This window comes from Corvus kubaryi, unplaced genomic scaffold, assembly GCF_017639235.1.
Source record: "Corvus kubaryi isolate FWS band 111438036 unplaced genomic scaffold, C.kubaryi_AGA036_p1.0 37394, whole genome shotgun sequence".
In the NCBI taxonomy this organism is placed as follows: Eukaryota; Metazoa; Chordata; class Aves; order Passeriformes; family Corvidae; genus Corvus; species Corvus kubaryi.
In genome coordinates, this window is record NW_024581133.1 from 3,199,352 (window position 1) to 3,212,587 (window position 13,236).

Genomic DNA, 13,236 nt, shown 5'->3' on the forward strand with positions numbered 1-13,236 from the left:
TGAAACTGCAGGTGAGCATCTCTTTAAAAGGGAGGAGAAGGGTGCCAGTGTCACAGAATATCTCAGGCTGCGTTATGTAACGTGAACAATAACAACCTTTTTATTTTAAATGTTGGGTATTGCTCATGCTGACACAAGAGTAGATGCCTTCAGAGAGATGAAAGTTGACAACTTCTATTGTGCAGTTTCTGAAAAATTTAAGCTTTCCAGTTGTTGAGTTTGGAACTGGGTTTTTTGAGCTTTGCCTGCAAATGCACTCCCATCACATGAGACAGAGCAAGGATGTCTTCTGTACCCACGTGCTGGCTTTGCCTCAGGAATAGGATCATCAGGTTCTAGTGTTTGGATGGGAACAGCACTCACCCCAAGGAATGCTGTAAGCCCTTAGCACGCTGTGCTGAGAAAAGGTTTTAGGGAGATGTGGAAAAGGAGAGGGCAGTGATCATTACAGATGATAGACCAAACACTGCAGTTGGAACTTGGCACCCCAAGCGAAGGGCAAGGGAATAAAAAAGGTATTTTGCCATCTCTGAGTGGGACAGATCATGGCTTTCATCAAAGATTGAAAATGGTTGAGCAGCTCTTAGGTCCAAGGCAGTCGTAACTTGGTAGTAAGTGAAGCTACTTAGGGTCAGCTGGTGTGCAGATACAGAAGGTAAATGTATCTCTTTGTGGGAAACACTGGAAGGCACTATTTGTCTGCTGTTTTGCTGAAACTGAACAGCTAGGTGTTTTAAGTTGCTGCTGCTTCAGATTTGTTCAGGTTCCTCCTTTGATTTAGCAGATGCACGCTCAAGTCAGTGCCAAACAATCTGCTGCTAAAAGAAGTCCATTAACAGAATGTGTCTTAGATGAATAATCACGAATGTTTTTTGCAGACTGATGAAGAAAGGAGACAAGGTTTACCTGTTGTGATGCCAGTTTTTGACAGAAATACTTGCAGCATCCCCAAATCCCAATTATCATTCATTGATTACTTCATTATTGATATGTTTGATGCCTGGGATGGTAAGCAAAACTCTGCTGTTTCCTGATGTAAACATTTTGTGAGCATTTGAAACTGCTGTGATACAAAATTTCTTTTTTATGGCTCCTAAATAAAGGGAGAGAAAAGGGAAGATTCCTGTAGTTCAAGCAAGATTAATAACTTCATTATTGCTTATAAGTATTGCTACAAGCAATTCTCATGGCTTCTCTTTAACACACTAGATTCAGACAATCTTTAACTTTTTAAACTTGCTTCTCTGTAAATGGAGAACAGAACACATTCTCTTTGATAGCTCTTTGAGCGTGGTCATTTTGTCCATGTTAATATTGGTTATTCTTCAAGGCAAATTTCTAGTCTGGAAACTGCTTGGGGGAGCAGCTGTTTCCTTCCAAGTGCTGCCTCTGTGGTAAAAGTGGTCAGAAATGTGACTCTCCTGAATGCCAGATCATGACATGAGACTGAGGTTTAATGGGACAGGATAATTACAATCATAATTAGCTATGTCCCTCCTGGAAAACTGTGTTCCTTTGCTGGGACTTGCAATACCAGTATTAAGTAGATTTACAGAACAGTTCTCAGTGGCCCGAGTGCTACACGAGTGCTGAGAGCTACACAGCCAAAACCCTTTCGAGCATCAGCATGACAGATTTAAGCTTTTCTACTTGACACAGTTGCCCAGACATTTCAAGTGATCCTTAAGCAGACAGAATCTGTGACTGTTTCTGCAAACTCAGAACTCTCTGCCCTTTCTTCCCTAGCATTTGCAGACCTGCCAAATCTGATGGAGCATCTGAATAATAACATTAAATACTGGAAAGGACTAGATGGAAGGAACCTGCGAGTCCTTCGACCACCACCAGAATAGCAGTTAGACCACGGTGTGTCGTTTACTAGCCAGATGCATATTTATTCAAGCTCACTTTTATCTGTGTGAATTCAGATTTGTTTTGGTCTCTTCAGTATTATAGTAAAGCTAGCCCATGCACTTGGGGAACTTTCACATTCAAGAGAACACGAGGTCAGCAGCTGACTTCCACAAAGCACCATGTGTGGACTCGGATGAAATAAGCCCACCAAGTGGAATTACACTGGATTGCTGCAGTACTTGTACTGAAGAGGGTTTATTTGTGAACATACTTCTGCGATATCTTCGTACCAGCATGTGAAGCTGGAAGACCTTGAAGAATCCTCATAGAAAGGACATTCACTAGAAGTTTATCTATTAAGACTCACAGCTTTTATGAGAAAGCTACATGCTTTTTATAAGCACTTAAGACAGTTATGTAGAACAATCAGACATTTGAAATGCAACTGTCTATGAAAGAATTTTTGATCTATGAAAAATAGATGTACTGTATTTTTTCACATCACAGAAGGTGCAATCATTCACTTCTGAGCACTACTGAAAGTGAGTTCTCCTTAAGAAATTTAGTAGCAAATGTAAAAAATAACACAAGAATTTTTGAGGTTGATTGTTAGCATCTATGATTAAAATGTTATGTTTTATTTATTTTGTTAGATGTTCAATATTTTCTATGAATTTATAAATACTTAAAAGCCAAAGCCAACTTTAGATGCATTATAAATTTACATGATTCATACTCATTAATATACATTTAATTGATGTACAGACCTTTTATTTTCATAATGCAAATACAAAATACTATACAATGATACATTTTTATTGCACTGTAAGGGTAGATGTGTATGTTTAAATATTGTCTGATTTATGTTAATTAAAATAAGTTTTATTAAAAAGGTCTCACTTGAGAATAGTAGAATAAACAAGAACTGTATACTGTTTGAGCACCAGAACTGCAGTAGTTCTCCCACAAACCAGTGAGGACAACCTGATCTTCTCTTGGCTACAAAAATAATAATGTGTTGGAACTCTTTGTTTTCTCCCATGACATTTTGTGACTGAATTCCCTGTTAAAGTCTGCCTTATTTTATACAGTATTTCTACAAAGCATTCCACAGCATATATGAAGAGGTGATACTAAGCATCTAATGAATTTCAACATTTTATAGCCAAGGTATCTTCCTCTGCCATAAAAGAAAAAGACCATAAAACCACCAACAAAAACCTTTAACTCAAGAAGTTTGTAAAGGCTGTGTACCTTCACAGTTTGAATGAAACCTTCATAACAACTACCAGAAAATAATAAAATGTATATTTTAAGAAGTGTCAAGTCCTACCCATTTCATTTGAAATGTATATTCACTTTGTAGTTTGCAGACTAAGAAACACGTGAAATTCTTTTTAAAATAACTAAGATACTTTTTGTCTGGGGAAGGGAGAAGTTGAGGGGTTGAACTGGCACAAGGGGTGGTGAAAGGTGCTGTGTAGCTGGCAAGCCCCTGTGTTTGTGGCCTGCCCTTGGCAAGCCCATCCTTGTGTGCCCTTGGACAAGTCTCCACAGCTACAGGCAGTGTCATGCTGTGTTCCACTGAAGGACTCAAGGAGTATCCTGTCAGCCTTCTCAGTCGACAGAAAGGCATCCAAAGGCACTGAGAGAATTACTGACTGTCGTTGCTGCAGAGGCCATTGACTTTAGAGGCATTTTGAACCATTCCTGAAAAAGCAGAAGCCGGGGAGAGGTGGATGATGGAGCAGTTCCGGGACTGCAGCAGTAGCAGCCTTAAAGGAGGTAAGAAAGCAAGAGGTGACCTCTCCAGGAGTTACCTGCTTCTGTGTTTCTCCTTCCTCTCCAAGCCAGTGAGACTGATGAGCTACCACCATTTGTTCCTGTTAGTGTCATGGCCTTCTGCTCTTACCCTGCTTGTGTGCTCTCCTTCCCCACTCAGAATTCATTTATATGCTGTTGGGGCAGGGAATTCCCTTTTGTAATTCCATTTAGTTCATTGTTTTGTGTGTATTGCCTAAGCGAGGGGGCTCAGATCCTGCGAGGGGTGCCCAGACTATGCCACTGTCTCACTGCCAGTAGTAGGACAGAGGCTTCTCTGGTCAGTCTTCCAGAAGTACTACAATCAGTGCTGAAGGAGCAGCTGTATTTCCACTGAAAGCTCAATAAAACAACTATCCTGTTTTCACACGGGACATGCAAGGAGAGGGAAAGTTGGCTGACAGAAAGTTTTCCTGGCAATATTGCATTCAGCTTTGCTACCTGGTATTAATCTCTTTTAATTAATTTAATCTATTAATTAATTCAGTTTGCTGCCTGGCATTAATCTCTTCTGTTCCTTGCAGGCTCCTGTGTCTCCATTAGAGGGAAACTGCATCACACTGTCAGTATCTCTTCAGCTTATCTGCTGCAATGAGGATGGGAGAGGAAGTGTGGGCATGTGGACAGGACCATGTGGGCCCAGAAACTGTCAGCAGGTAAAAATCATAGAACTGTGGAATCATTTAGGCTGAAAAATACCTTTAAGGTTATGGAGTCTTACTGTTCCTCCAGCACTGCCAAATCCACCACTAAACCATGTCCCCAGGTGCCACATCTACTGATGTTTTAAATCCCTTCAGGGATAGTGACTCCACCACTGCCCTGGCCAACCTATTCTGATGCTTGACAACCCTTCAAATGAAAAAAATTTTCCTAATATTCAATCTAAACTTCCCCTGGTGCAATTTGAGGCCATTTCCCCTTGTCCTGTCACTTGTTTCTTGGGAGGAGAGACTGACTCCCACCGGGCTACAGGGTCCCTTCAGGTAGTTCTAGACAGTGATAAGGTCTCCCCTGAGCCTTCTTTTCTCCAGGCTAAACACCCCCGGCTCCCTCAGCCGCTCCTTGCAACACTTGTGCTCCAGACCCTTCCCCAGCTCTGTTGCCCTTCTCTGGACACGCTCCAGCCCCTCAATGTCCTTCCTGTCATGAGAGGCCCAAACTGGCCACAGGATTCAAGGTGTGGCTTCACCAGTGCTGAGTACAGGGTGTTCCTGCCACAGGCCTGGTGCCACTGGCCCTCTTGGCACACGCTGGCTCGCGTTCAGCTGCTGCTGACCAGCACCCCGGGCCCTTTCCCGATGGGCACTTTCCAGCCCTCTGCCGCAGCCTGTGACGCTCTGTGGGGTTGTTGTGACCCAAGGGCAGCACCCGGCCCTTGGCCTTGTTGAACCTCCTACCACCGGCCTCGTCCCACGGATCCAGCCTGCCCAGATCCCTCTGCAGAGCCTTCCTACCCTCCAGCAGAGCAACACTCCCATGCAACTTAGTGTCATCTGCAAACCGAGTTGAGGGTGCACTTGATCCCCTCATCCGGATCCTCAATAAAGATATTAAACAGAACTGGCCAGAAAAAGTATTTCTTCATGAGCATAGTTAATATTCTGGGTTATATTAATAAATGGTAAAAAGCAGTTAATTTAATCTACTATAAAAATGCCTGATGCATCATCATTGAAAAGATGTGATCAATATAATGAATTCCCTGAAATTCACACTACATCTTTATTGCCATTACTTGGACTGTAGAGCTGTGCTAATTAACTCTCTGTATCAGCCAGATTTATGTCCATATTGGTGTGCAATAATTTCACTTAACACTGATTTTCAGCCACTGCAGCTTTGTTCACTCTCCTGTCCATCTAAATTTGCCAAGGACAGATTATAATTAAAATCTGGAACCATGATTCCTATCTGCACTTAAGATTTCTCCCCACTGAGCTTCTCTCTCCAAGCTCTGAAGCCTTCTGTGCACTGTGAGGCTGTGCCCATTCCCTGGGGGTGATTCCAGGCTGCTGCCCATGCAGCATGAAGGGCCTTGCTATGGAGCAGCAATAGCTCTATCCTGATATTCATTGCTCCAGGATGCAGGATCCCATTGCAAATGCTTCAGCCATTCCAGATCCCCTTCCTTTATTCTCCAAGATTGCACAGCAACATCACATGCCCTGTGCTCTGAACCCTTTCCAGCTTTTTGAGCTGTCACTCAGTGATGGAACTTCCTGGGGACAGAAATGGCTTTACTGATGGTCCTTCACCATGGAAAAGAGAACACTGAGTGTGATTGAATTGTTCCCAATTTCAGTTAGGCTGGCGGTCTTATGCAGTGTCTGCACTTTTCATTTGTTCTTGCTTTAATGCTAATACAAGAGTAAATTCCAGTGTAGACATGATGAAGAAAAGGTCCTTTATGCACCTCCAGGGCTTTAGTCTTAAAGCTCTGTGTTTTAAAACTTCATAAGACTCAACAATTCAGCATTAAATGACAGAATGACTGGATCTATTTTCCATGCTGCATATTTTCTATCAGGTAATACTGCTTCTAAACCTGGATATCACTGTAGATGCTTCCAAGTGAGTCTGAACTATTATGATCTGGTAAAAAAAATGTTGGCTTCTTAGTAAATTGTTCTAGATAAATATCTTGGTCCCTTGTATAAAATTCTGAGTAAAAATTGCTTATTCTGACAAAAGGAGAAACCAGAAAGGTGGTATGCATAGCTACCTTGTCACAGGTCTGAAGATGGCTTTCATACTGCAGTTTACCCAATGGCTATATATAAATTAAAAACCACCTGAAATAGAATTAATGCCTTGTTTTTTGTTGCAGTGCTTTTTGCTGTGGGTATTTCTGCTTGTCTCAGTAGACACATCATTGATAAAACATTTAAGAAAATGTGTCCTGAACATGAAGGAATTGAGCTATGGCAAAGCCATTCCTGCATAAAAGAGAAGAAAGAAAGGATAATAGATATCTACTAATCACTTACTGGGTGCTGAGAAACAGCACAGGGAAACAGTAGTCAGTTGTGCCCTTCAGTGAGACCAGAAGGGTTTGAGTCATGACTCTGCAAGGAGTGCTTTGAAGTGAAGTCTCAGAGCTATTCACAAGCTTCAAAACAAATAATCTCTCTGCTGATGTGTGACATCATGCCTCCGAGGTACAGGGGTCCCAGGGGTGCTGTTAAATGACAGCAGGATGGAGTGCAGTTTGTCCTGACATGATGTTTGGATGCAGAAAACAAGCTTTTAAATTGCTGCCGTGTCCCTGTGCAGCCTGTGCTTCGGGTTCAGAACAAAGGGGACATCCAGGTGTTTCAGCTGTTTTTTGTTCTGCTGAAGCTTTGGCTCTGTGGGCAAAGGGCTGTGGCTTAACTCGGCTGAACGCCTTCTCTCGGTGCCTGCTTTGAATGTTACATGGGTAAAGTGTCTCATGTTTTCTTTATTCCCCTTGTTTAAGACTCTCCTCCCACATCTCCCATGCAAACCTCAGTGGACTGAGCTCTGCAAGCCCTGTGACACAATGGCATCATACTGTCCTCTTCAGCAAGCAAGGCAACTGAGTTAGGAAAGGGCAGAGGATGCAGAGCCACTAAGCAAAATAGCTTTGAGGCTTCTAAATATCTTTGAAGTCCTGGACCTTCAAGCTGTGCCTGTGGTTTAACAGTAAGTGTTAGGCCAGGAAACAGTCTTCTGGTCTTCTCATGTTCCACTTTCCCCCCTCTCTTCCAGCTTCTCTGCTTCCATTTTTCTTCTTAGCTCATTTGCTAGGAGTCTCTGTCTTAACTTCCACTGGCTGAACATCTCCCTCTAACACTGTAACACTGGGACTAAACCCTGCCTTTCAAACTGACTCTCGCTGCTTACCATAGCTTTTGCCACTAGAAAATCTTTTTCTTTCTGACTCAAGTTAAAGTGAACCTGGAAAAATACCCTGTAATGGCTGAAAGCCTTACACTGGTATCCACAGGTGGGAGGACAATACAAACACAGTTAACTGAAACAGCTTTGTGAGCACTGCAGTGCTGCTGGGGCAGTGGGAATATGTGTGCAAGGTCTTTGGTACTGTACTCCCACATGCAAAGTGAAGTTCAGGAGCGTTCCCAGGCACCTCTGCCTTTGAGGTTATGTTACCAAGCACAAGCAGCTGGGCACACTTGTTGAAATTTGAATCTGCCTTTTCTTGGTTTGCTTGCTCCCCCCCTCGAGTGGCAAGAGTCATTGCTAGAGCTGAAACTCATCTTAGTTCAGCCCATGGTAATTAACAGAAATTACTTCATCCTTTTGTCACATAGGTAGTGAAATAGCACACCAATGCATACAATTTTCAAGAGGAAGTGAGAAAGGTGATTCCTGTTTCTGAAACAAAAGAATGAATTTAGCCAGTGTGTAATTATTCAAGTGAGAAGTTGGTCCTGTCTGTATTTAATATTCTAGAGTGGTATTTGATGTAAATCCTTCCCCAGAGTTCATTACATTAGCTTTTAGCTCAACCTGAGCATGCTGAGTGCCAAGTTCAGCATGCAGCATGTTTTATAACCAAGGAGAATGACGTCAACCTGGTGATCCTGCAGCTCCCCAGCTCGGGGGAGGAGGTATGGCTTTGTCTTCAGCCTAAAGATGAAATGCAATATGTTGGGTAAGGTTTTCTTGGTATTTGCAGTGCAAAATATGTGAGGAATATTGCTTCGTACCTCCAACAAGGACTGTCCCTATTTGCCTAAAAAAAAAAGTTACTTTGCTTGTAATATTATTCTATACAGAAAATGAAATTTTTCCTTTACAGATCCCTAAGCTTTACAAGCAGACCCACAAAACCCTTTCACAGGTGGGTGAAATGAGCTGCAGGGAAGCACAGGGACTTGTGGGCATCCACCCCATGGCAAACCCTGGCCTAGTCCTTGGGGCTGCCTGGCTGCTGCTGAGGGCTCTGGCGGGGATCCTGCTGACTGCCAAAAAATGGGTAGAGAAATGTAGAAAGCAGGTGCTTTCATAAGGGTTTGTCTCTGGTGTTTTTCAGAGATATGGCCAGAGTTCCTAAGATGGCAGAGCTTCGTCCTCCCACCCCATTGTGTGCCGAGCTTGGTGAGACTCCCAGGAGAGCCGAATGCCATCGGCGGGGGCACACGGAGTGCCAGCACTGTCCCCACGCCGGGTGGTGCCGGCTGTGCCAGGCTCTGCTTACCGTAAGTAAGGCAGAGTGCAAGGATCCAGCGGGAATGTGAGCGCTCAGGAACAGGCAAGACGCCCAGCCACCCCTCCAGGACTGGGAATGGCGTGCTTAACATCAGACACGGCTTCTGGGGCTAGTGAGGGAGAAAGACTCCAACTGCTTGAGTACCAGGACATTGTGCGAGCAGAGTGAAGTACTCCTCACCTGACAACCAAGCCCAAAAAGCAAGCAGCCTCTCCCAGCCCCTCAAAATCCATGCTGGCAGACTCAGTGAATGTGCTGTCTCTGTTACGACAGATCTCTGGCAAGCCAAGGTCAGAAAGCACAAAGTTTTAGCTGCTCTATCACGCCAGGAACAAAAAAACCCAAAAAACACCAACCAACCAACCAACCAAAAACCACACAGAAACCCCAACAGCAAAAAAAAAACCCCAAACCTAAAGCCTTGTTTTAAAATAAGCTGTTTTAAATAAACAAGTTCTTTGAACCACAGCAGAGTACATGCCTAACAATGTTTGTTAAGTAAATATCAGTGACATATTTAAGTCTGGCTCAGTAGGTATTAGCAAAGTGATATTTGTGTTGCTTTTGTTGTAACAAGAGTCAATCATGTTTGTAGAAGGTGGTCTGAAAAAAGGGACTTTGAATTTGGGGTTTTATTTCTTCCATCTGCCTACTAGTAGCCACACTTTGGGACTTACAAGTAAAAGTCCTTCCCAGAGCATTGATTTTGGTGAACTTACACTTAGTTCTGGCTTAGTTCTGTTCATAATCTGCCTTATGAGTGTTACTTCTTACCCATGGATCCACTTATATGATTTTGTCTTTCTGAAGGAAATCTGTCCTAAGTCTGGTTGCAAATATATGGTCACGTTATTATAGCGTGTACCTGAAATGCCACAGTGCTGTGGCTGAGCAAAGTTCAGACCTACTTCTACCTCTTCTGATCAGATGCACCCTACGCTTAGATTTTCTTCTTGTGCTGCAAGCAGAGAGAGCCAGAGACCCCCACACAGGCCTGCTCTCACTGCTTTGCCATGAGATACTTGCCATGCGCAAAACTCCACAGAGGGACTGAGACAGCACCATATGGCCCAAAAGCCAGTGGCTGCTTTTCCATTTGCAGCAAAACAAAACAAAAAAAACCCCCCCAGAATATCAGTTTCTAATTTAAACAGCTGTTTATATAGGTGTTTGTATTTTTTCTGTCTATCCTTTGACCTTTTGATTTAACTCTTTTAGGAGCCAGATATGAACTCTAAGGTTAGTGCACAGAGGAATGCAAAGCAAAAGAACAGGCTGTAGCGATGATGCTGAATTTGAAATTCTCCACCAGAAACAAAGGCTGCTTTTTCTGTTGGACAGACTGTGAGGAAGTTGGACTGATTCCTAAGTGTCCTTTCCTGTATGTCAGTATGAGCCATCTCTTTGGGCATGCTCAGAAATTTTGGGCTTAATAAATCCTCACTCAAAACTACATGCTTCCATGTATGGGAAGCAAAATGTTTATTTCATCAAGCATTTTATTACCCAGACCATGAAATATATCTGACTCTCACTGCACAGGCACAATACATAGTTCTACTACAGCAGCCTGGCTGCTGCTTTCACATCAGCACAGGGACACAAGGCAGGAGGTGTTGGTGTGGCCTCAGGCATCACCTGATGATGCACTTTCCATTGCCAGAGATGGAATGTAAAGGAATTTTGTTTAGAGATTCAGAGAAAACTTGAGTGTATACAACTGGCTGCAAAATGCCTCCAAGTAAAGGGAGGTCACCCGCTACTTTTGGCCCAGCCCAGCCTGGATGCAGGCGCCCGTGCAGGTGGATTTGGGAGCTGTGGAACACCCATCTCAGGAATGAGAAATAGCAGCTTCGTCTGGCCCCAGCCCTGCTGGTGGACACCCAGGAGCTGCTGAGAGCTGGTGGCTCTCCCTCAGCCTAGCCAGGGCTGTGCAGCAGCGGGTGTTATTCTCGTGCTTCAGTCTGCAGGATCAAACACATATTTTGGGAAGGAATGGAGATGGGCAAGCGCAGCAGGTGCTGCACAGGATGGTGGCTGCTGGAGCCAACAGGTCAGCTGTGTGTGGATGGATCCATCGCTGGAGAAGCCGCTCCATGGCCCAGCCGAGGGCAGGTGGGGCTCAAGTGGGTGCCAAGCGTGGTGAGCCCGGCTCGGTCAGTAATGTCTCGGGAAAAGGTTGCGTTAGTGAGGCCGGGGCTGCAGAGATAGAGCTCCCACCCCCCGCGGTAGCTCGAGCGGTCTCTCCCCGTCTGAGGCACTATCCCAGCCCAGGCAGTGGGAGGGAAGGCAGGAAGGAAGGCAGGAAGGCAGGCGGGAAGGCAGCGCCCGCCCTCTCCCCGCCCTCTGTCAGGGCGCACCGGCCCCGCCCGCGGCTCGGGAAATGGCGGCGCCACGAGGTGAGGCGGGCGGATCTCGGGGCGGGGGGACCCGGCCCCGCTCCTCTCGGGCGGATCTCGGGGCGGGGGGACCCGGCCCCGCTCCTCTCGGGCGGGCTGAGGTGCCGGGGGCGGCCGGCCGGTAGCGGGAGAGCGGCGGAGCTCGGGCACGGCCTCGCTCGCTCGCTCGCACACGGAAGGGCCCCGTCGCCGTGCGGCCGGAGGCCCGGCCTGCCCGCGGCTGTGCCCGTGACCCGCGTGTCCCTTGCAGGAGATGCCGCTGTGATGCACGTCCCACATGGGAGCCCCGCGGCCGTCGCCGGGCCGGGGCCCGTGAAGAGGCGCTCCCGTGAAGAGGCGCACCCGCCCGCAGCCCCGTGCCCGGGGCCCAGGTGAGCGCTGCCCGCCGGGCCCGCTGCCGCCCGGGAGGCGCTGCCCCTGGGATTGGTTTTGTGAGGTAGCCCGAGACCCGCTGCTGCAGCCTTTCTAGGGCTGCTTAGGCCACAGCTTCGCGTCTGGAGAAACACGCTTTTATTTAGCTCCAGCTGTGGGATGAGCACCCTTTTGGCAGAGGGTGCAGCCCTTACAGCCGTTTTATGAAGCAGTTTAGGTCTCAGTATCGCTTCCATCAGAGCAAGTAAAGCTTAAAAAATAAGCCTGTTTGGAAAATGTTTAAGTAAGGGGGGCTAGGACAGCTGAGTCCCAGTATATATTGGCAGCTGAGCACACCACCATAAACGCGATGGAGAGAAAATTCAGCGAAAAGGCAGTGTTGTGTCTTGGACTGGCCCAGGACTGCAGTAGAGTCTGAACAGGAAGCGAAGCCTCCCCTTTGCATGGTCCCTGGCTGCTTCGCTGTGTGCTGCTAATGAGCGATACTGGTTACTGTCGGGAAACAGGTGGACAGTAAAAAGATTCAACTGACTGTGAAGACGGGAATAGGGAATTGCCTTCTTGGCTGAGTGGTTAGGCTCTGCAGTCTACTTTAGGAGAGCTCAGTCTGTTCTGAGACTTTTCAGGAGTTTCTTGCGGAGATTGATCTGGAGGACTAAGAAAGTGGAGCCAGTGGCATTATATTGACTCCACTGATACTATCCTCCTAAATTAAATGGTGGAAGAACAAGGCCTGCCTGTGAGATAAAGTCAGGACCTACTTGATCTACCAACAATGTTTTAATGGCCGTGAGAGGGAGTGAATTCAAAGTCATGTATTTCTGTAGTAAAAGGTTGGGTGTGTTTGATTTGAATCTACGTTTAACTGTATTTCAGGGCTGTTGTGTTGTTTCTTGCGTTTGTGCTTTTGATTTGTGTCTCACCTGTGTGGTTTTGCTCACAGGCCCTTGGGTCCCTTTGTTCCCGGCTGCAGCACTGGGTGAGGAGGGACACTGGACGTGCCTACTATGACGGTAACCGGTTTGAAAACTGTTTTTAGCCACAGAAACCTGTGTGAGACCAGTGTTGCCTTCTGAAAGGGCTTCATGTGATGCCCACCAGTGGCAGCAAGGTGTATTTGAAATCACAGGGAATTGGAAAAAGGGATCCTTCTCTGGCCCACCCTGAAGAGGTTTGGGCAGCCCTGGCAAAGTCCCCAGTTCGTTCCTGGGGGAGGCATGGTTGGGGGCGTCCTGTCCTTTGGCAGTTCCTGATACTGCAAGTTGTGCAGGGATGCCTGGATCACTGCTGCACATGAAGACTGCCTGTGGGCTTCAGCTGGGCAAAACTGAGCTTTAGGCATGAGCTTCTGTCCTTTGCAGAGGACAGATTTTGCTGTGTGCCAGTAAATGCACATAAGGAAAAGGAACAGGAAAACGATGACCCAATAGGTGCCAGGAAAAATGTATCTTGCAGCACATAGTGTTAGAGACAAGGACACCTCATTTTTAACTGACTGTTGCCCTTCCATATGATGTAGTTCAGCCAGAGTTCCTGTATACAGGCCAGAGGTAAGAACTGGTTTTGCCTCATCTGAGATACCTTTCAATGCAG

At 46.0% G+C, this 13,236-nt stretch overlaps 1 protein-coding gene and 1 non-coding gene across 7 annotated transcripts in view; both read left to right on the forward strand.

Moving 5' to 3' along the window:
• PDE8A (phosphodiesterase 8A) overlaps nucleotides 1-13,236 on the forward strand; it is a 154,842-nt gene that overhangs the window by 140,015 nt on the left and 1,591 nt on the right. For 5 of the 6 annotated variants that reach the window (XM_042039290.1, XM_042039288.1, XM_042039292.1 and 2 more), the window contains 6 exons: nucleotides 879-1,008; nucleotides 1,747-3,639; nucleotides 4,200-4,331; nucleotides 8,696-10,987; nucleotides 11,522-11,642; nucleotides 12,587-12,656. In XM_042039290.1, coding sequence (XP_041895224.1) covers nucleotides 879-1,008; nucleotides 1,747-1,853 — 237 coding nt within the window. In that variant the 3' untranslated portion in view covers nucleotides 1,854-3,639; nucleotides 4,200-4,331; nucleotides 8,696-10,987; nucleotides 11,522-11,642; nucleotides 12,587-12,656. Of the gene's footprint in view, nucleotides 1-878; nucleotides 1,009-1,746; nucleotides 3,640-4,199; nucleotides 4,332-8,461; nucleotides 8,504-8,695; nucleotides 10,988-11,521; nucleotides 11,643-12,586; nucleotides 12,657-13,236 lie in introns of all 6 variants that reach the window. The other variant, XM_042039289.1, reaches the window with a different exon arrangement.
• Nucleotides 12,291-12,421, forward strand: LOC121670072. The gene has a single exon (XR_006018020.1).